Source organism: Gossypium raimondii, chromosome 9, assembly GCF_025698545.1.
Source record: "Gossypium raimondii isolate GPD5lz chromosome 9, ASM2569854v1, whole genome shotgun sequence".
NCBI lineage: Eukaryota > Viridiplantae > Streptophyta > Magnoliopsida > Malvales > Malvaceae > Gossypium > Gossypium raimondii.
In genome coordinates this window covers 753,774-775,439 of record NC_068573.1, presented here as the reverse complement: position 1 = coordinate 775,439, position 21,666 = coordinate 753,774, and the positions used below count along the sequence as shown (strand labels likewise).

The 21,666-nt window shown below is 33.7% G+C and overlaps 3 protein-coding genes across 5 annotated transcripts; 1 reads left to right on the top strand and 2 right to left on the bottom strand.

The window, feature by feature from the left end:
* Positions 1–338: 338 nt before the first annotated feature.
* On the bottom strand, positions 339–5,822 carry LOC105798037 (sec1 family domain-containing protein MIP3). 2 transcript variants are annotated; one of them, XM_012627914.2, is made up of 8 exons: positions 5,645–5,822; positions 5,453–5,544; positions 4,869–5,012; positions 4,198–4,347; positions 3,470–3,976; positions 1,463–2,998; positions 1,296–1,364; positions 339–750 (listed from the first exon to the last, which is right to left on the bottom strand). In XM_012627914.2, the coding sequence occupies exons 2-8, from the start codon at positions 5,498–5,500 to the stop codon at positions 622–624; spliced, it is 2,583 nt and encodes an 860-aa protein (XP_012483368.1). In that variant the 5' UTR covers positions 5,501–5,544; positions 5,645–5,822; the 3' UTR covers positions 339–621. The 2 variants fall into 2 exon arrangements, with proteins under 2 accessions (XP_012483368.1, XP_012483367.1); XM_012627913.2 differs by having other exon boundaries at positions 5,453–5,505.
* Positions 5,823–6,606: 784 nt separating this feature from the next.
* On the top strand, positions 6,607–15,839 carry LOC105798030 (uncharacterized). 2 transcript variants are annotated; one of them, XM_052620878.1, is made up of 11 exons: positions 6,607–6,795; positions 6,892–7,020; positions 7,118–7,187; positions 7,352–7,476; positions 7,759–7,867; positions 7,950–8,013; positions 8,103–8,158; positions 8,592–8,699; positions 10,051–10,200; positions 14,932–15,111; positions 15,271–15,839. In XM_052620878.1, the coding sequence occupies exons 1-11, from the start codon at positions 6,629–6,631 to the stop codon at positions 15,502–15,504; spliced, it is 1,392 nt and encodes a 463-aa protein (XP_052476838.1). In that variant the 5' UTR covers positions 6,607–6,628; the 3' UTR covers positions 15,505–15,839. The 2 variants fall into 2 exon arrangements, with proteins under 2 accessions (XP_052476838.1, XP_012483359.2); XM_012627905.2 differs by having other exon boundaries at positions 6,609–6,795; positions 14,932–15,102.
* A 1,420-nt stretch (positions 15,840–17,259) lies between these two features.
* LOC105798031 (DNA repair RAD52-like protein 2, chloroplastic) lies at positions 17,260–21,441 on the bottom strand. The gene is made up of 4 exons (XM_012627906.2): positions 21,027–21,441; positions 20,895–20,932; positions 20,730–20,821; positions 17,260–17,564 (listed from the first exon to the last, which is right to left on the bottom strand). The coding sequence occupies exons 1-4, from the start codon at positions 21,383–21,385 to the stop codon at positions 17,424–17,426; spliced, it is 630 nt and encodes a 209-aa protein (XP_012483360.1). The 5' UTR covers positions 21,386–21,441; the 3' UTR covers positions 17,260–17,423.
* Positions 21,442–21,666: the final 225 nt, after the last annotated feature.

Sequence of the window (21,666 nt, the reverse complement as noted above, 5' to 3'; positions counted from 1 at the left end):
TTTGGAAGCATCTGCTTCATAAGTTACAACTATATTAGTGTTATTAAGTATAGAGATTTTTTAATGTATTTTCAATTTGTTGGGAAACATTTATTTTAATGTTTTTAATGAATTTGATGTATTATATTTTTAAAATTTAATTTTATATAAAAATAATATAAAAAATTAACACAAATGGGTCGGGTCCGACTCGAGTTTAGCTTTTTTATCTGAGCTAGGCTTAGACAAAATTTTAAGCCAATTTTTCAGGCCAAGCTCAAACTTAAGAAACAGACCTAATATTTGACATCAACCCAACCCAACCCAACCCATAATCAAGTCTACTTCAGGCCATCATATGAACTTTGTGGATAAACAAAACTTTGTTCAATGATCTATGGTCAGCAAATGCATTTACACGCTTTTATCAAAAAGCAGAAGACAACTTACCATGTTTGTTGAGTGCCAATTTCCCTATCGTCAACGGTAACCATTGAGTATGAATAAACATATCAAAAACTATAAACACCTGAACCAATACATTATGACACAGGTATCAAACAAACATCAAGTTCTAACTTAATTGTTTAACCATGTATTCTTTCTTTGCGGTAACATTAGTGTATGTTAGAGAGAGAGAAGTCAAATGTAACTAGATTCTCCCAATAGCAAATCAAGCATGTCATCAGGAGTTAGAAAAGTGGTTCCACCAAGAACTAATTCGATATCAGGTCTTCCACTTTCTGATAATGCCTCTTGTGCTTCTTGTACCTTGCCACAATGAACAACAAAAGAATGTTTCATAGTTATTTGGGTTGAAAAAAGAAACTGAAGATTTAGAGTCATCTTGCTAGTCAAGCCGTATAAACATGGGAATACTTATTTGTACCAAAAAAGGTAACACTTAAGGTGAGATCTTATTATAATGGGATCTTGTGAGATCCTTTTTAAATCAACGACTAAAAGATAGAAATGAGGAATCTATAGCCATTTGATCAAGCCATGTCAGAAACTAGGAAATTGTGTTGGTCTCCTGAAACCTATTAAATCGGTTATTGAATATGTTGCTTTTCTCTAAAAATCAATTTCTTTCCTTCTTTAGATGTTTCTCAATGCAAATCCTACATGGCACGTTCAACGGTGGATTGATTTTCTTTTCCTATTTATTTCAATCGTTGATTTAAAAGGATCCCACTGTAATGGGATCTTTAGACAGATGCCACCCAAAATAAACACAGTTTAAGCAACAGAGATTTCCAAAGGAAGAAAAAGGCAAAAGAGAAGGAAATGCTGTAGAAGATGAAAGAAATTCAGACCTCAACACCGTTAATGCCTCCAACAACAAAAACCAGAATGAGATTTTGGTCTGCTAAACTTGGTTTAGCCTGTAGGATTTTTGAAAACAAAGTTGATCACGTTAAAACTATTAACATATATACTGCAGGCAATTTAAGAAAAATCTGTGGAAACTAATTAAAGTTACCTGTCCAAGACCAAATCTTCCAAACCCACTTTTAAACAGTCGACCTACTGTAGATGAATGGTACTCTAATCCTGGTACATCAAACTTGCCCAAAATCTTTGTTAGAAGCTTATAAAGTAATCCTTTATTTGTGTAAGGATCGCTACTCAAATTGCTTTCCAAACCCAATGGCCCTTTCTTGCTCTTTAAACTAGATAACTTATGAAGATATTTGAAAAGGTTGTCCACTCTATCGCGCAACTCCAACTTAAGCTGCATGTCATCATATTCTTGCTCTTTATTATCATTCTCTTCATCTTCATCTTCATCTCCCCATTTACCCCACTGATCATCATCAAATTCATCAATGTTCAATTCATCTGTTGATGTTTCTTTGGTTACATCTGATTTAGTTTTGTTTAAATTGGCCTCAAGTTCTTGCGTTAGACCATGAAGAAACTTCAACCTAGCCACCGATGGGTTTTCAAGTATAGCATCCAAAATAGCTTCTTTAAGAAAGTGCTCCTCTTGCCAAGAAAAAGGGCCACCGGATCCAGAAGTTGGGAAGTTTTCGCCAGCCAATATATAACCAGTAATTGTGAGGAGCAAAGCATCTTGAAAAGAAAGTAGCCCTTGTGAGAGTTCCTTTTTCCCACTCTTTTTGCCATCTGATCCTGCAAAAGCACTCTTATTGATTAGATCACTTATTTGGGCAGCGAGACTTTGGCTCGTATCCCCAGCATTAACACTCAATATTTTCTCTGCACTGATAAATGCATCCCATCTGGCACTACATGATTCATCAAGGGCAAGTAAAGTAGCTGATGCTAACTGGATAATTCCTCTGTTTCTTATTAAGGATGATTGGCTTTTGGTTAATGCTTTAATCATGGTTTTTAATTCTAATTTTGAAGCAAAACCAGGGCGAGTTTTCACATCAATAGTCATATTCTCTCGACGTAGAGTTTCCTGAAGCCACTTCTTCACCAGAATAGCCCCATCTTTTGTCTTCCTATCTAGTATTGCTTCCAAATATGGTGTTCCTTTGAATGTTTCGGTAGAGACTAAGGACCCCTGTAATAGCTCAGCAGGAAAAAACTTCTCATCACTAGCTTTCTTGCTGAGACTAATCAAATCTACCATTTCTGAAGCAGAGTTATAGGAATCCCACCCACAGCGAAAAGCTTCAATGCCATTTGAAAGACCAGAATCATCTATTTCAAAATCTTCTTTGGTTAAAACTTCTCCAATTGGTATCTGAACCTCGAGGGAAGCACGTGCTAGGCTAGAAGGACCAGGTTTAAGTTGGGCCTGTGAGCATTTGATACTTGCAGAGGATGATGTTCTTTCCTTACGAGGCAGAGCTGAAAAGATACGATCTACAAGTGAATCTCCATGACAGCATGGAGTAAGAAGGTCAAGGGTACGGTCAATAAGTAATAACCCCACCGTCCGTTTTCGACGCCCTACATCATAGAGACTTGACATGTCTGTCAAAATCTTCCCAATTGTTTTTGACAGATCACCAAGGGAAAAAATTTCCATTTTCAAGTCCATCTACATGTTTTAAAAGAAGACACAATGGTCATGATTCTGAAAAACAGCATGGCAAGCAATAGTGCAATGTAACAATTGCAGGAGATAGAAGAACAAAGTAAATGTATGGTGAAAAGGATTTTATATATTAAACGATAGTGCAATACAACAAATTACAGGACATAGTAGAAGAACAAGCTGCATGTATGCTACGAAAGATTTTATATGATCTTTCTTGTTCTTAAAAGTTCCATCCATTTCAAACCAAATGTTTATGAGTTTGCCACAGGAAATAAAAGTAATTCCACGGGCTTCATTATACAGCTTTCACAAATATCTGCACTTTGAGTGGTTTCTACACTAAGCTAACATTTAGAAGATATGAAAGTATCTGAAGATAAACATATGCAGATCAATGGGACTTGAAAAATATATATACATAATGTTACACAAAAGTAAATTTTGGGTTTAAGGCTGCAAAGAGCTTCTTACCTTGGCAGCCAAATGATACAGAAAATGAGCAGTAAGGGTTGCAGCAGGAGGAACCTCATCAACATCAGATGGCAATCCGGTACTCAAGGAAGGCAACCCAGCACTAATGGAATCCTCGTGTTCAGATGATAAGCATGCTTCAGCTATAGATCCCTCAGAAGGTAAGACAAACACTCTAGGTGAAATGGGGGATAAAATCATGGGGAAGTGATGGACAGAAACAATGGGTTTTTGTCCCAAATCTACCATTCCCTGTCTTGGACTATCCCCATATTGATTTTTTCCAGCAGAACTAGCCTCAAGGGAAGGAACATCTTCATTGGAGGTGAACCTGGACCATCCTTCATCTTCAAGGGTCAAATTTCCTTTCGTATTACTATCAACCAACTGACCAGACTTTAAATCAGAATTTTCAATAAGCTCCTCATAATCTTGGAGAAGCAAGGATTGATACTCATGGAATGCATCAGGTCCAAGAGGTGAATCAGGATATGTTGAATGAGCTACCTAGATTAGCGACATTCAAAAAGCATCAACCACAATGAACCCAAGAGATAAAGAGATAATAGTGTATTAAGTAAACGCAAAAAGAAGAATCTGAAACATATAAAAAGCAAGGCACAAGATTCCATCAATTGCATCTTTGCAGAAGATGAAAATAGAAGAGACTGCAAACTTCAATTTAGTAACCACCTAGTAGTTGAAAATGTCCAAAAACAAGGAACTACCTCTGAGATAGATGTAAATATCGTACAACAATGACCTCCTTTATGCATGCTCAGGCAACGTAGTATAAAACGGTGTGCATCACTTAATAAACGAGAAGTCATAATTACAATTTTCCTTGCTGATTCAAAACTTCCATTCCAGTCAGCTACCTAGAGGAGAAAGGCACGTAGCAAATGAGAATTGAAATGAATATGATCAAGGGAAATCTTATAAACATTTCCTAGTAAAACAAACAGGAGTTAATAATTTGCTAGATAACAAATGGGTTCTAGCTGCTGTACATCATTCTGTTCTTCCACCTTTATATATCCGTAGTCTAGGTTTAAAACAGCATGGTGCAGCACAACCAATGGATCTGGTGCACAAATTATATCTACAAAAAGTATTAATTAATGGCAAGAAAAATTATTTAGGGAAAAAAAATTGCTAATCAATTTAAAGATAATGATTGGTACAATTATGTTTTGAGGTGTTTCCACATTTTAACATCCTGAAATACATAACCGTTCACAACATCCTTTCTTTTCTCATATTTGACAGATTTAGACTTACAGCATTCTTTACTTGTTAATAAAATGAAGGAGGGAAACCAGTCTATTTATTTTCAAGTGGACACAAGACAATAAGCATTCAAAAGAGTTTAGGGCTGGAAGTGCCACAACTAGCTTACCGCATCAAGAGCACACATGTTTTCTGAGCTGCAAACTGCACGCGCTCCAAGGTCCAGGAAAAGAGGAAATGCTCCCATAAGCTGGAAACTTTCCGTGCATCCAGCATCTAGGTATACAATTGCCCCTTCGATGTGTTCTGATATCTAAAATGACAACAGAAAGACCATAACATAGTTAATCCTGACACAACAGTACAATCCTTTTTCGAATTTAAACCAGATCTATGCATATTTAATGTTACACTTAAAGAAGGTTTTCCTATTAACACCATATGAACAAAAAAGAAAAGCAAGAAGGAAGATTCATTGCCTGATCATTTGCCGTATTAGGCACCAAATATCGGCATAGCAAATAATTCAGATGTAATTTATAGATAAGACAGAGAAAATGCCAACAAAAATCAAGCAGCAACAGAAATTTCTAACGTTGTTTAGTGAAAGTAATACCCATTGTAAGACATGTTTCGATTTCAACCAAGCTTCACGTAGTTGATAATGATAATGAAAATAGAATTTCTTTCAATACACAATTTGATACAAAACGGAGATGCTTAATTCAAAAATAGATTAAATTAAGAACTTACTTGGCGAATCGAATCAAGGCAAGATTTGGTGACATCAATCAAAGCCATCAGATCTTAAACCAAGAGAGAAAATCCGTCAGATAAAAAAGAAGCTGAAATCCAGATAAAATCAATGTTTACAACAGCGACAAACATTGCTGAAATCCAACCGATGAATTTGATTGAAATTAAGGGGTCAGTTTTGAGCTTTACCTGGAATGAAACGTTGTATAAAGGTTGGGTGTTGGAAAGCATATGATAATGATATGAGTGGCCTGAGCTCCTACAGACTCCTCTCCAAGCTCTGAGCCTCTGCCTCTGCCTCTGCCTCTGCCTCTGCCTCTTGCTACCTATTTTTTCTTTTCTCTCAAATCCTCAATTTTGTCTATTAATTTCGTCATATAATTTTTTTTTATTTCGTCCAGTTAAGTTAATTACTATTAATCTCATTAGCTCTTAAAATCTTAATTTTTAAATTTTAATAAATTTAATTTTTAATTTTAATAATTTATTAATAAATATAAATAATTTCCATGAAATTCAATATATATAAATTCAGATTTATTAAAATCTATTATAAAATTTAAAATATTAAAAATTATTTAAAGTACTTAAATTGTTAAATTTTAATATATTGCCATGCCCTTTTAATTTTCTTTTTTCACTTTATTCTTTCCTCTCTTTTTTCTTTTTTAAAAAAATATTTTTCTTCGCTTTATTCATTAAACATAGCATGTCCATCAAACTCTCCATGTAATGCATTGAAAGTTATCCAACCTACTCTCCAAATACAGCATGAAGTGCCCATGTAACTATGATACCCTCTAATAGGTAATTTAATTTGTTCATAATTTAAAGGAATTAAAATAAACCATTGATTAGTAGGACTATTAGCGTATGAGTTAAATAGTTTATAACATTAATAATGTTTGTGAAAGAAAGTGATTTAGAATACTTTAGAGATATTTGTTCATTGATTACCAGTAAGCTGGTACTAATTACTTCAAAAAAGTTTTCAAAGGAAATAAAAAAAAGAAGAAACATAAAGGTGTTCTATCCTTAATTTCAAAGAAGAAACATAATTATTCTTATGTTTTTTGGCATTACTATTATTTTATAACATTTTACCATATTTTTATTATAAAGAACCCCAAGCCTACGTGACCAAAGCGCACTTGTAGTGAAACTGAAGGCGACATGCATGTTTGTTTGGTGGAGCATGGTCTTTGCATCAAAAAATCAAAAGCCAAAGGAGGAGCCTATAGCTTTGCCGCATGCTATGGCATATGGGACAAGGACAAACGTGTTGAAACAAGCAAAGCAATTTCCAAGAGATACATAAACCTAGAGACCAGTCTTAACAGGTAAACCCTGAACGATATGGCTAATTGCGTCTTCACTTCTCCATCTCCATTTCAACTTCATACTCACATTAGATCCTTCTCTGAATCTCTTCTCAGGTTTCCTTCACCGCCTGTAATTCGTCCCCGTTTAACTCGAAGAATCTTTTGTAATTACGATGGTTCCAATCGTAACAACCAGACACAGTCCTCTTCAAATTCAGTTCAGCTCTATCGGGATTTTGAGAGGTATAATTATGTCCTTTCTCTTCTTCCAATCCTGGATTTCTTTTATGGCTTCTTAATTTACCTATCGGTTCTTCTCCTGGTGTGTTTATGTTTTCAGATTACTTACCGAGACCGTAAGGCAATCGCAAAGTGCTTGGGGTGGTTCAAGCGATTGGAGCCAAGTCGAGGTTTTATCCGATTAGCGTATCATATCATGTTTATTCATTGTAGCCCATAAACTGTTCACGATTTTATTAAATTTGCGAAATCAGCTTTTTTTTTATTAACTCCATCTTCAACAAAATCTCACCTAATTGCTAGCTTATTAATGAGATTACTTTGATGCATACAGGGAGCATGGGTTCTCAAACCCAAAGGCTTAAAACCTAAGTCAGTTGTTCATTTTGTTGGTGGTATATTTGTTGGAGCTGCTCCTCAGCTTACCTATCGTTTGTTTCTGGAGCGCCTTTCGGAAAAGTAAGTCTCTTCTATTGCTACCCAGTTGCTTGCTTTCAAAAAAATTGATTGAGGGCCTCGAAAATTGACATTGATTGTGTGATAGTAATTGTACTGCCTGTAATTTATTTGTAAACCATTTGGAGTCATTCTTCTTAGCACCCAGTTTGTTGTTGATGATACTATCTTTGATCAGCCTCTTGACCTAAACTGCGATTTAATCTAAATAGAGCTGGACTCTAAACAAGGTTGTCCTACTGAGAAATAAGGGAATTCACCATTTAACCTTTTCCTTTTATGAAGGGGCGTTTTGGTGATTGCAACACCATATGCTAGTGGGTTTGATTACTTCTTCATTGCCGATGAAGTACAGTCCAAATTCGACAGGTGTTTACGATTTCTACAAGAAATAGTGAGTTTTTACTAAAATCACCCCTTCATTTTTCTAAATTCATTTATGAATGAAACTGAAAATGTGACTATAAGCTTCACAGGGGCGTGATCTTCCTACTTTTGGTATTGGCCATTCTTTGGGTTCTGTCATCCACCTTTTGATTGGTATTACTAGATCTTCTATCATAGTCATCCTAAGCTTGTAGCTGATTTCGTTTGCAGTGGGTTTTTTGATTAATGAATTCATTGTACAGGTTCAAGATATGCCATCCCAAGGAGTGGGAATGTGTTAATGGCATTCAACAACCAGGTAGTTCACCATCTTATTGTGCACGTCTAAAATTACTGAAAAATGAGGCAAGTTACATCATATGTGTGATTATGGAAGTGTCTGCATAGTCCTAAATCAAATTAGTCCATCAGAATTATTCAACTTTCAATTTGCATGTCAAGGAAATTTGCAGGAAACTTAATATTTAAACGTTGCAAAATGTTAGTGAAAGGGTCATCTTTTCCCTCTCTTTTGTGACTCTGATCTCAGTTTAAGCAAATAAATGAGATGGATAAGATCAACTTCACTTTGCTTATTTCGTGTGTCCTTTAAGGCAGAAGCAATCAGCTGATCTCATGTTGATATTTTTTTTAGTCTGCATTTGTCATCTTTTATTCATCCTAAGGTAGCTACCATATATCTCCTTTTATGAATTGAAATGAGATTGAAAATTTACTTTATACCCTCGCAGGAAGCAAGCTTAGCTCTCTCATGGCTCTCACCTGTTCTTGTTCCAATGGCCCAAAGCATTGGACCATTTCTATCACAGATTGCATCGTCACCCACAATCCGCATGGGGGTATTTTTTTCCTGCATTACATGCAATGATGCAAATAATGTTTTCTAAAGCACTCAACTTGCACTTACTTTTTTTAATAATAACCACAACTTCTAATCTATTGATTAATGTTATATTTTTGTTTATGAGATTTTTAGGATTTTAAAATCATGGATTGCTTGACTACATGCTACTTTAGATAAACATTGTTTCATTTTGAGATTGCCTGTTCCTCCCTTTGAATGCTTTATTTTCTTTTATTTACCAGAATGAATACTTTATTTGTTACCATTGTAACATTGTTCTTTGTTATGACATCTTTTTTCGATTTTTGATGCTTCAATTCTTCTTATGCTTGACCTATCTGAAAATGTGGTCAAGGAATGAAAATATCAAATCTGGAACTGCAAACATGATTTTACATGTCTGACTTGGTGACAAGAGTTTTTTTCTTTGTGTCACTGAAGAGCCAATGATAAAACCAAGAGAATTGGTTTCACCAATGATGACGGTGGTGAGGATGCCACTGTAGAAGTTCTTGAGGCTCAATGACCTTTTTAACCTTATCTGGTCCTTTGACCATGACAAGTCTTTTTTCACCTTTAGAGAGCTTGTCAGCCTTGGATTTGGCTTAGAATATATCTTATCCTTTTTTATAGTGGAGCTAAGAGTGGGACAGATATGCATTGGATTTAGAAAAACCAAGGATGATCTTTAAGGAAGTGTTTTGGGAAAAACTAGGAATCCAAAGTGAATGGACATCGTGAGAGAGAATGAATGAAATTGGAGAAAGATGAAGTTAAAAGGAATGAAAAAAGGATAAAGAAAAAATTGATGAAGAACAGAGAACAAAAGCAGAATTATGGAATATTATAACCAATTATGATGTGACATCATAACTACGTGTTACTGTTTTGCCACAAATTTTCATTTTGGATAATGTGGAAATTTTAGGTTTTGTTACCATTAGATACTTAAATATATATTTACATGCCATCACATGATACTATCAACGTTCTTATGAAAAATAAAGTGATGGTTAGGATATCACATTGAATATCATTTTAGTAAGTTGCTAACATTTGATTAAACTCTATTTATAAGTGACCTTTTTTTTTTTACTTGCCATTTTCTGTCCGATTTTGAAGCATGAAAGTTTGATATGAGGAGTGCTTTTCCTTTGTTTTTTTCTTATCCGACCTAAAAGGAATGATATTATTGTGTGAAATTTGTGTCTAAAGCATCTTTTTCATTTTCCTCAAATATATCTTCCATTTATAACACTTCATTTTGTTTTTTCTACCTTGAGTATGTTCTTTATATACGGTTCTAGAATGAATGACTAAACCCTTTTTACATCAACTACTTGCAGGCTGAGATGACGCTAAAGCAAATAGAAAGCCTTAGTCCTCCCATTATGAAGCAGATTCTCCCCCTAGTTGAGCAACTTCCTCCCTTATACATGGACTTAGCCAAGGGAAGAGAAGATTTTTCTCCAAAACCTGAAGAAGCTCAACGACTTGTATGTAAAATCTCCAACTCTTTTATTCCGAGGTTGTTGCATTTGACATTATTGTTTATTCTTGTTTATCATATCTCTCAACCTAGGCAAAGTGTATTGTCTACTTGTTTCGTGCTTTGACCTCATTGTAGATAGTTTTGAGCCATAGCTAGACCTTGTGACACGTGGTTTAGGTTCTTATAAAACCTTTAAAATATTTTCATTTAAAAACTTAATTCTAGACCATCTACTACCCGCAAGTGTATGGGATCATTGTCGAGTAATAATTATAGCGAAATACAATTCTGGTGTAAATGGAAGTATTGCAATGATCAAATCCATAGGACGGTTGTGAATTACTACAATTTAAGCTTACTTACTAAAACGGAACTCTAATAAACTAATTAGAGCTTCAATTACAAATGTTAGTTCATTCTTATCTTGGTAACACAATCAACAATATATGAAAAGACATGAATTTAGCTACTTTCTATGATTATCTAAAACTTAACTAGTGTTAAACTAATAATGGATTGAAAACTTGAAACTTGGATGGAAGTATGGTTGATTGGTGATTTAGATTCAATTCATAATTTACTAATTCAGTCTCCATTCTTGTCGATTCACATATTAATGACTATCGAGTTGTAAGGTACCTAGGACTCTATAAAGTTAGAAAAAGAAAGAGAAGAATTAAAAGAGTGAAGTTTGAATTTTCAGCTTGATTATTCCCTCAAGCTAGGTGGATATTTATACTATAGGAAATGTACAAAAAAGAAAAGAAATACTGAAATTACAGTAGAACCCCTAAAATTGAGCCTATAATCACACTAGAATTTACAACATATAATTTCTACTTTTTACAGCCTATAATCCCTATAATCATGACACTTCCCCTCAAGCTGAAGCATATATGTCATATACTCCTAACTTGTTACATATATACAGAATGAGAATCAAATATTACTCTACAATTAAGTTATTTGGAAAGTTTACTAATGGAAATCAAGTTGTATGGGTATTTTGGGGCATATAAAACTGACAATAACATAATAGAAGGAAGAGAATGAATTTCTCCTTACTCTTTGATGACTGTTTAAGATCCATTAGCTAAGGTAACTGTAGAAGAGTTAAGAGAAGCAAGAGTAGAGAAAAGGTCTCTATTACCAGAAATGTGATTAAAAGCACCGGAGTTAAGTATCCAAGAGCCATTGAAGGAAGACTATGTTAGGCAAGCAAAGGAATTACCCTGTTGAGAAACAAAACCATTGAAGAAGGAGAATGTTGTTTCGATTCTTGATATTGCAAGTATTCATCATAATCTGCCCCTGTTAATGTGACTGATTTTGTTCTTTGAGCTTGGGCATTTGGTAGTGGAAGAAGTCTATCTCCTTGAGACTGAGTCATGTGAGCAATGAGGTCGATTATGATGAGTATTGCAAGGAGGTCATCCATGAAGGGCCCAACAAGTGTTGCGAGTGTGACTCCCTATCACACTAAGTGCAATGGGATTTGAATCCTTTGCCCTTCCTCTTTTGATTATCCCCTTGCTGATTAATTTTCTGTATTGCTAACACAAAGCATTCAATCTCAATCTTGTTGGCGGAAATGCAAAGTAGACGAGCAAATGCATCTTCAAAAGTAGGAATGATTGGACTAGCAAGAATTTGATCCTGGACTGTAGCCAAATATGTGCTAAGTCCTATCAAGGATAATACCATGAAGAATTTGTCTCTTTCCTGTTCTTGATCATTAACATTTTCAGAAAGAGACATAAGGTAGTTAAATTCATGTTTTAGAGTTCAACTTAACCCAAATAACTAGTCATATCCTGTTGATTTTGTTTTAAATGGACAAGATTTGACACCCTTTTGTAAATAGGTTGAATATTGTTGGTAATATAGTGTATTAGCCTTGGTTCGAACATTGTAACAAGTTTTGCATGAGTGAAATAAAGTTATATTGGCTTAAGAGAGTGCTAGAACAAACTACATAATTGTGCATCGATTTTCATCCACACATCTGTATTTTTCTCATCAATTATTTTAGCATCATTCTCTAAATGATCTTTATACCCTTGTCCCATAAACCATAACTCAACAAATGCAGCTCAAAAACATAATTATCAGTACCTTGTAGTTTAACAAAAGTAATAGCAAGAGAACTAGATATGGAGGAGAAAATGGGTTTGATAGAATCTAAAACCTCAGACATGTTTAGCGAAGAAAAAAAAAAGAAGACAAAGTCAAAATGAAAAATAGAGGTACCACTGGAGTTGGATGGGTTGGGTAAGAGGTCTGGAAAAATCGTGTCCAAAAAACAATGACCAGAGGTGGGCTCATGTGTGAAAAGGTTGGGTGTTGTGAGTAGAGAAAAAGAAAAAAACCTAGTGGCACTTGGATTTACCAACTAGGCTCTGATACTATATAAAATTAGTAAAAAAAAAGAGTGAAGTTTGAATTTTTTGCTTGATTATTCCCTCAAACTAGATGGATATCTATACAATAGCAAATGCACAAAAAATGAAAAGAAATATTGGAATTACAGCAGCTGTAATCCCTAAAGTTAAGCCTCTATAATTCCTAAAATTTATAATCTCTACCATTTACAGCCTATAATCCCTATAATCATGCCAAATCCTTATAATCACAACACTCTCGCTATCATAAGCTTCCAACTAAACACCAAATAGCTTCACTCTCTAATTGGATCCTTCTAGGATAATTAAACCTAAATTCTCGTTGAGTTCTCCCTTAAGGCCAGTTCTCTCATGCATTTTGGTTAGTTTTAGCTCTCTCAATACTAAAGTTGGAGATATTCAATTGATTTAGTTAACTAATGTCAATTTTCGTTTGTTCCCTAGTTCATATAAATTAATGGGTGTCAATCTTTAAATCAATTTTAAGCACCATCATTTGAACACATTAATCATGCTTATCAACAAGTATCTCAACCAAATCAACTCAATTACTCATCAACCCTAATCAACCAATAGGAAATTTAGCTCATAATTTTGAAAAACAATTGAAGCAAACATAAATACCATCACTAACAACAATTATTCAAGCTACAAATACGAAAAGGTGTTTAGGAATGCTCATAATCCGAAGTGAAACTCCCTTTTGACACTTGAAAATCATCCTTTGTCCAATTGGTTCCCTTCATCAAATGGCTCAAATTCAACTTACAATTCACAAAAACTAGAGAAAACTACTGAAAATTACAAAAGTTTTACGAAATTACAAAGTTCTAATGAAAGTCTAAAGAAAAATAATGAGGAAGTTGAGAGGAAAAAAATTCAGAAACTGCTTTTAACCAACTAATCAGCCTAAGAAATCTAATCTGATCCAGAATAATGGTTTTTATGCTCCAAGGCATGGAAGGATCGAAAAGACTGAAATGCCCCTGCTTAAATCTTCCAAAACCACTGATTTCCTGCTCAAAGGCAGCGTGGCATTGCAACACCACAACCCGATGTCGCAACCCCGACTGGGCTGTAAGGTGGCGTTTGCTCCCTATTTGACCGTACTTCATGGCCTTGTTTCCTATACCAAAAGCTTGGAATAGAAACTTATTTATGTACAATTATGATGTTAACTAAAATTCTAATAAAATGAAATGAGAATGGCCCTAAAATTTGCAAATGGAAAATTAACAGAATCAACTGAAATAGTCCTTTTCTGGTGTCGCAGCACCACAACTTCATCAAATTTTACTCAATTTTAAGCTAAAAGCTACCATAAACACAAAATGCAAACATGGACACAAGTTATGGGGCAATGGGAGGGAAAATATGTGTTTAATAGCAGAGCTTTTCCCTTGTGTCTTGTTCATCCTATTATATTGATTCACTTAAGCTCATAAAAAAAGCATGAAACCTTAGGATTCTTTAGAAAGAGACCCAGATCTCTATAGGGTTTGACAATATTCTGCTTACCTTTGTTTATTCATCATCTCTTTTAATAGAGATTTCGTATTACAATAACTAAGGAAAGTCATATCAAACTAAATGAAGACATACTCTTTACCTACATAGGCGTCCACAATTGCATCCCTGTTTGAAAAAAAAAATGCTTCTTGCTCATTTTTGCTACTCTACTTCATTCTGAATGTTAAGGGCAATGTATATTAACGAAGGAAAGGGTTGATTGGTTGCTAATTCTGGCACTTCAGCCATATGCTTTTGTAGAGAGGCAATGGTTTTTACGTATATGCAACTCTAGAACACTGATGAGAAGCATGTTAAATCTGAAGATAGTTTAGTTATTAAATTTAGGTTAAAATATGTCATAGGTCCCTGTACTCCTCATATATTTGGAATTTAATCTCTATATTTTTATTTTAAGGAATTTAGTCTTTTTACTTTTTAAATTTCAAATTCTGATCTAATTGTTAACACTGTTAAATTTTTCTGCTAAATTAATTGGTATGACATTTTGAAATAAATAAATAAAAATACTCACTTTACAACAATGCAACTAAAAAATGACATTGTAATAAATCTGAATTTAACAAAATAATTTTAACAATGTTAACAGTTGAACCTGAATTTCAAAATCTGAAAAGTAGGACTAAATTCCTTGAAATAAAAGTATAAGAATTAAATTCCAAATTTACTAAGAGTACAAGGACTTATGACATATTTTAACCTTAATTTTATTGCAAAGTACTTCAAACTGCAATGTCCTTCGGATATAACCTTAGGCTAAACTTTTACACCTCTGCTTTTTGAGTTTCACATATTTTTTTCAGATAAAGTCATACTATGGCATTTCAAGAAATCTTTTAATAAAGTTCAAGGATGACTCGATTGATGAAACTCCAAAATTGGCTAAGGTGCTAAGTTCAGAGTCAGCCATCAGCTCAATGCTAGACATGTCAATTCGATCATTACCAGGAGATCACGGGCTTCCTCTACAACAAGTAATGCTTGTAATTTACTTTACAATGCCTCTGCATGAATGGATATTACTTCGGATCATTTCAGTATATGAATTTTATAAGACTAATGTGCTTCAGCCTACGCTTGGGATTGCTTTTCTTGCTGGAAACGGCGAGCAGTTTTAGTTATACATATTATTTATATTGCAGGCTCTTCCAGATGTTCCACCTGCAATGGCAGATGCAGTAAATCGTGGAGGTGAGCTTTTGGTGAATCTGAGTGCAGGAACACCATGGGAGACTGTAGCCAAAGAGGTCAGTACTACATTAGGTGTTGAGTCGAGCATTATACGTGCAGAAATTTCAAAGGACATGAACAATCTTGTGGAGGTGATCACTTCTTGGATGGCTTCAAATTCAGGTACAAAACTTCTTAGGCCTTGATACGCGTCCAGCTAAAATCATCAAAGGAACTAGTTTATTTCGATCATACTGCATTGGTGAGATTTGTAGTGTAATATAGAATAGTAGAAGAATATTGCCTCAGATTCATTCCCCTCTTTGACATTTATGTATCATAGCAGGGAGGGATGTCCAGTTTCACACACATATGATTAGCCATGAGCTTCCACCAATTTGTAATTTGTAATTAGCAATGCTTGTGTGTATATAATATACGGGTGTGTAGTGTTCTTTGTATAGAATTTTCGGCAATGGGATAAACAATTACAATTTGACAAACTTGTTAATGCATTATTTTAGTTTCTATTGCTTATGAACTTTAATTCTTAAAGTTCTTTTTACATAGATCAAAACTTAGACATGGTTTTTTTGAGTGACCAAAATAAAAGTGACTTAGAAGTTAGATGATCAAAATGAAATTGTAAACATAATGTGGACATGATTTTCAGTCATGGAATAAATAAGTACAATTTGACAAATTTGTTAATGCATTATTTTAGTTTCTATCGTTTTTCACTTTAATTATTAAAGTTTTCTTTTTATTACATAGATCAAGACTTAAAAAGGATTTTTTTTAGTGATCAAAATTATAATGAATTAGGAGTTGGATAGCCAAAATGAAAATGTAAACATAATGTGGACATAATTTTGTGTGTACAATCAGTTGTCGTTAAGGTTTAACGCTTGAGTGACTAAAATAAAAGCGTTCTCTAATGGCAATGACGAAATTGCAATGATTTTTTTGTGATAAAAATCAAATGCTCTAAAAGCTGAGTGACCAATTGAATAGTATACCCTAATTTTTAAATAGATTAGTATTATATGAAATCTATTTTAAATATTAATTAATTTAAGTTGAAATAAAATAATAAAATTAGATAGTATAACTTCATTAGTTTTAAAATTTTAAAGAGTATTTACGTCGGTCAAAATTTCCTACTTATAGATAAATAAAATACTAGACCTGTTCTAATTTATATAAATAGTGTGAAAAGAATTATAGAAAAACTCTATTTTAATTTATATAAACACTAGATCTGTTTTAGTTGGCTTTTATTCTTTTTGCTTTTCTCTTTCATAAGAGTTGTAAAGAAAATTAATAATGAACAATACACATATCTTCATTAGATGATTGTTGTTAGGTGCAAATTCATTGTTGTTGTTTTGTGTGCATAGTGGAGTAGAATTAATCCAAAAGAAAGCACATGGTAATTAACTAGCTATATGCTTCAACTTTATAAAATTTATGAATTTAATCCTTATACTTTAAATTAATTAAATTTAACATGTATTTTTTAAATTAATCATTTTTATTTTTGTACTTTTGAATTTTTATTCCTAACAAAATTTTTTGAAATTTTGATCCTAACACATAGTAACAGTTAATTCCATTTGATCAAATTCAATTACTAGTTTTTATTATGTGTACAATTGTGAATTTGATTCGTATTCTCCAATTGAATCATTTTAAGTCTCTATACTTTTCAAATTTTAAAATTTTAATTTTAATACAAGTGATAATCGTTAATATATCAACTAGATTTTAGTGAGTAATATGTAAAAATAATAAACTAACATGACACTAGATATATGATAATAAGTTAGGCACATCAGATTTTGAAAATAGAAAATTTTAATATACTTAACCATTATCGTTTGGGGAGGACTAAAATTTTAAATTTTAAAATTTAAAGTATAGATATTTAATACACAACTTTCGCAAAGTACAAGAACTAATAGTAAAATTTAACCTCACATTTCTAAAATAATAAATAACAATTTCAATGTAGGCTAATTTTAAAACCTTCATTTAATTATTAGGCGCATTTGGGTAATTAAAATGTGCTTGAACAGTAAGACTAAAAGCATAGTCCATATTTCCAATATGCTTTTGTGTGTATCTATTGCTTTTCATGATAGAGATATAAACCAAGACCAAATCGAGCACAGGCCCTGCAGAATGCTATTTCCTCTGCTGCGCCAACTGGATCTTCTATGTCAATGTCGCTAAGTGATACTGTCCCTGTTGACTCCCTATGTGCCTTCAAAACCACAGTAAACATAACACATATGTAACAATACCATCACAATACACATAAATAACAATACTATTAGTAAAACTACCATAGAGACTTCCGTACTAGGAATTAGATTATATTTTATCCTTTTTACTATGCTAAATCAAAGAGCAAACTATTAAAAACTGATGTAGTTGACGGAATAGCAAGACAATTCCACATGACATGCCACATGCACCTCACGATGACATACAGGGACCAATTTTTAACAGTAAAAATGGATAAAATTTTTAACAGATTTGATCTAACATACATGGACTAATTTACTATTTTTTTGTAGAGGAAGCAAAATACAATCTTATTCCTAGTACAAGAGCTTCCATAGTATTTTTACCCAATACTATCACACAAGCAAGCAAAAAGGACTATAACAAACAACAAAAATATGAACATGGAAAATTGGTGCCCACCACTGGCTACATTCATTTTTCCCTAAATGTTCCACGTATTTGGAGGATCAAACCCCCATATCCAATGTTAGTTGGATATATATATCGCGCACATAATTCAAGGAAAATGAAGTGTGAGAATCTAGTTAATTCCACACCGGTTCTGGCCAGTGCACATTGTTCCGGTAGTAAACCAAAACATTTCAACTTTCTTTTCTGCACCAGTGAAAATATTGGCATATATCGATCACATTGGCTCATTCCACCCAATTCTAGTCATATCAGCCGGAACATTGTGCACCAGCTGGTGCACAAATAAGAAAAAAAAAAGTAAAATTACATATATAAGACAATCTTCTTGTTTAATGTATGAGATCTTTTTTTTTTCCATGGACTGGTCAAATGATGAATTTTTATCTGTGAGCTTTATTGGAGTATTTTATACAATTGATAAATATTTTATATTTGAAATTTATTTAATTTTTAGTCAATTGATACTTGTAAATTTTCTAAAAGCATATATGAAATATTTTTCAAAAATATTGATAAATCCAAAACAGAATACCAAAACAGATCAATATTGGTATGTATCAATTCCAGTTGAAAAACAATACGTCCATCGGCACAGTATTGAATACCTTGGTCAGAACATAATTGATAACTACAATGAACATAATTTGGGTTTACTAAGTTCTGAACATCAAAATAGTGAAACAGGTTTTTGACTGGGCTAGCAAAACATCGTATTTTGGTAGCTGTGGCAAAAAATTTGGGAGTGAGACATTAACTAAACAGGATTTAATGACATAACAGGGGGTTTGAATTCTCTTCAGTTTTTCTAAACTTGGATTATAGAATCACAGTAAATGTATGATAAAGGATTCTTCTAGTTCGAAACACTTCTCCACTGTTATAGCCAGAATTTCTGAACAATCCACACTAATCAAATGCCTTGGGATCCTTCATGAGGTCAGTTAAAAATACTATGGCAGAATCTTCCCAAAAAAAAAAAAACACTATGGTAGTTTCATTAAAAGCAGCAGCTACTTAAAGAGAAGTGCCTTTTTAGTTTTATTAATATTTAGCTTTCAACCTAGGATAATATGGGATTTTGACCCTATGTTGTGATTTTGTACCTTATAACAACAAATATTTGAGGGAAGCTACTATTCAAGGACCATCTTGATATATTGAATTTGAGGCTGGCCAAAGTGAACAGTGGTGTAGGATTTCTGATATGATTCCATGGATATGATACTTTGGCTTCTTTTCCTTGGTGGTAACTTCTAGAAATCACCTAGGACTAAAGCTTAAGAAGCTTACTTGTCAAATGCGACAACAAAGACATAGTTATTACTAATTCAAGCAACGCCAAGGCTAACTTTTATTGAAGCTTAAGAAAAGCTACCGAATTTTTGGCCAATGTCGTTGCAACCCTACTAAAAACCAGCATCTAGTTTCATATGACAGAACTATCATGTGCTCCTAGAAAAGGAAAGGGTCGCTAGTAGTGTTCTATGCTATAAATGATTTTGATTTTCCTCATCAATGATAGTAAGTTTGAGATCTAAATACCTAGTGAATATTGAGATAAAAAAGAATTCTTGAGCATCGTTCCAAAGAAGATAATATAAATTATAAAGAAGATAAAATGATAAAAAAGAGGAAATGGAAAGAAACAAGAAACTAAAAACAATTTCTATTTTATAGGTTTATAAATTATTTATATGTTCAAAAAAATTCAAAACATAATATTAATTATTTCTTATTTTGTATTTATTTATTAAAACATACATCAAGAGAATGACAAATTTTAATTTACACATCATATGGCATCTGTTATTTCATGGCCATTTTCTAATAGGGATTTAGTTGATATAAAGCATGCCATAAAGTTTGAGACCATTGGTGCTTAATTGAACTACAATTATATTTAGAATTAAACAGTTACAACACAGTTCAGTATCTAAAGTTCCACCTCCCCCCCCCCCCCAAAAAAAAATACTTTAAACTTTTGCTTTCAAGCCAAGTTAATTGATTTTCAATTGGGAGTTGAGTATTTTCCGAGACATCCTACTTCAGATAGTGTGATTGTATGACGTAATCAAAATGCATGGTGTAATCAACCCTTTGTGCGATTAAGGAATTCTATACATGATGCTTATGGTTTCTTCCGTTCTCGGTTGTGCAATGCAATCAAGGAACCAAAGGAATGAAGCTTAGGGATCATTCGTTTTTTATTTCCCTTTTGCATTATACAAATTAAGCTATTTATTTAAGAATGAAAGATTATTGTTTTCAGTTTTCCCAAAAGCTAGTCCCGTTAGCTGTCATGGATCAGTCTCACTAAGCCCCGATATACAAAAAAAAAATATATATATATATATATCTATGAGAATCCCCTACAAGCCCCACAGTCCCTATCAGGCCATTGGATCATTCATATGAATAATATACTCAGCATCATCTCATCTAACAATAAATCTGAAAACATGGAACTAACATCGAATAGAAAACCTTAATGATTGTAGGCAACTCAGTCAAGATAGCTCCTTCCTATGAAATATATTATTTTTAGTTTATATTTCCCAATTAACTTAAAGGTGAGGCCAAATGTTCCTAGAAAAATGGGGACAAAAAGGAAGTAGAATGTAATATTGTTAGGTGTTTATGGTAAGGATGATGTTTTTATCGTATAATTATAGGATAAAGAAGTAAAAGTGAGGAGAAGAAAGCATACTTCTCCATCAGATCCTCGAATAGTGAGTCGATATACAACAGTGATAGTTCCATTCTCAGAGAATATAACATCACGTACTTCTCCACACCATCCTGTGAGAAATACTGAATCAGGTTTGCAATTCAAGGAGGATATACAAAAGGAAATCAAAGGAAAAGGGCAAACCAGGGGCGTAGAAGCTCAACATGCGATTGGCATGGTACCTGAGGCAATCAAACAAGACCAGGTCAGATCAGATCGACTGATTTATCAGTAATAAGATTCCGAAATTCAAACATAAAAATTTAGCGGCAGTACCAAGGGAGAAAAGTGGAAGAAGAATCAGAAGGAGGCTTGACGATGTTATCAGGGATTCGCTTGTTGAGATCCCGAAGGATTTCAACTAGAGGACGAGTGATGTACGAAGAGTTTGATGCCGAAAACGACTTGTTGAGTGGCACAACGTAGTTTGAATTAGGGACACCCTTTTTAGCATCGCTGCTACCATTATTGCTGCTTCTGCTGTTGCAATGGACAAGGCCGATGAATCGCGATCTCTCCCAGCTCTCGCCCCCAATTACCAACCGCCGCCCATTCCTATTGTTACTATCCAACACTAGCTGCGGAGACCACTGTGAGAGGAAGACGCCGCCGCCGATTCGCAATTGTATTGCCATCTTTTCCAATGGATTTCCAAGCTCGTTTAGTCAAATCCTTACTGCCCTATTTTATTTATTTATTTATTCCCTTTGCTTACTTGTTCTACTTAGAAATGGCAACTGGGTGGGGGTGGGCTGGGCGGGGCGGGTTTTGCCCCGTAATCCCCTATATCTCAACCTAATCCAATTTTGGTTTAATTCCAAATTAATAGGGTTAATGTGCAAATTAGCCCTTATACTTTGGATAGTAATTGAATTTTGCCACCATATTTTTATTAATATTTGTTAAAAGGTAAATT

What these genes read in the sequence shown, in the direction of transcription:
- LOC105798037 (XM_012627914.2), bottom strand. Translation starts at nt 5,500, where the DNA reads ATGGCTTTGATTGATGTCACCAAATCTTGCCTTGATTCGATTCGCCAA. An exon ending in ACATGTGTGCTCTTGATGCG is followed by an intron (nt 4,348 to 4,868) that starts GTAAGCTAGTTG and finishes TTTCTCCTCTAG; the next exon opens with GTAGCTGACTGGAATGGAAG. An exon ending in TATTTACATCTATCTCAGAG is followed by an intron (nt 3,977 to 4,197) that starts GTAGTTCCTTGT and finishes TCGCTAATCTAG; the next exon opens with GTAGCTCATTCAACATATCC.
- LOC105798030 (XM_052620878.1), top strand. Translation starts at nt 6,629, where the DNA reads ATGCATGTTTGTTTGGTGGAGCATGGTCTTTGCATCAAAAAATCAAAA. An exon ending in CACCCACAATCCGCATGGGG is followed by an intron (nt 8,700 to 10,050) that starts GTATTTTTTTCC and finishes AACTACTTGCAG; the next exon opens with GCTGAGATGACGCTAAAGCA. An exon ending in CTCTACAACAAGTAATGCTT is followed by an intron (nt 15,112 to 15,270) that starts GTAATTTACTTT and finishes TTTATATTGCAG; the next exon opens with GCTCTTCCAGATGTTCCACC.
- LOC105798031 (XM_012627906.2), bottom strand. Translation starts at nt 21,385, where the DNA reads ATGGCAATACAATTGCGAATCGGCGGCGGCGTCTTCCTCTCACAGTGG. An exon ending in TCTTCCACTTTTCTCCCTTG is followed by an intron (nt 20,933 to 21,026) that starts GTACTGCCGCTA and finishes TGATTGCCTCAG; the next exon opens with GTACCATGCCAATCGCATGT. An exon ending in GTTGAGCTTCTACGCCCCTG is followed by an intron (nt 20,822 to 20,894) that starts GTTTGCCCTTTT and finishes TATTTCTCACAG; the next exon opens with GATGGTGTGGAGAAGTACGT.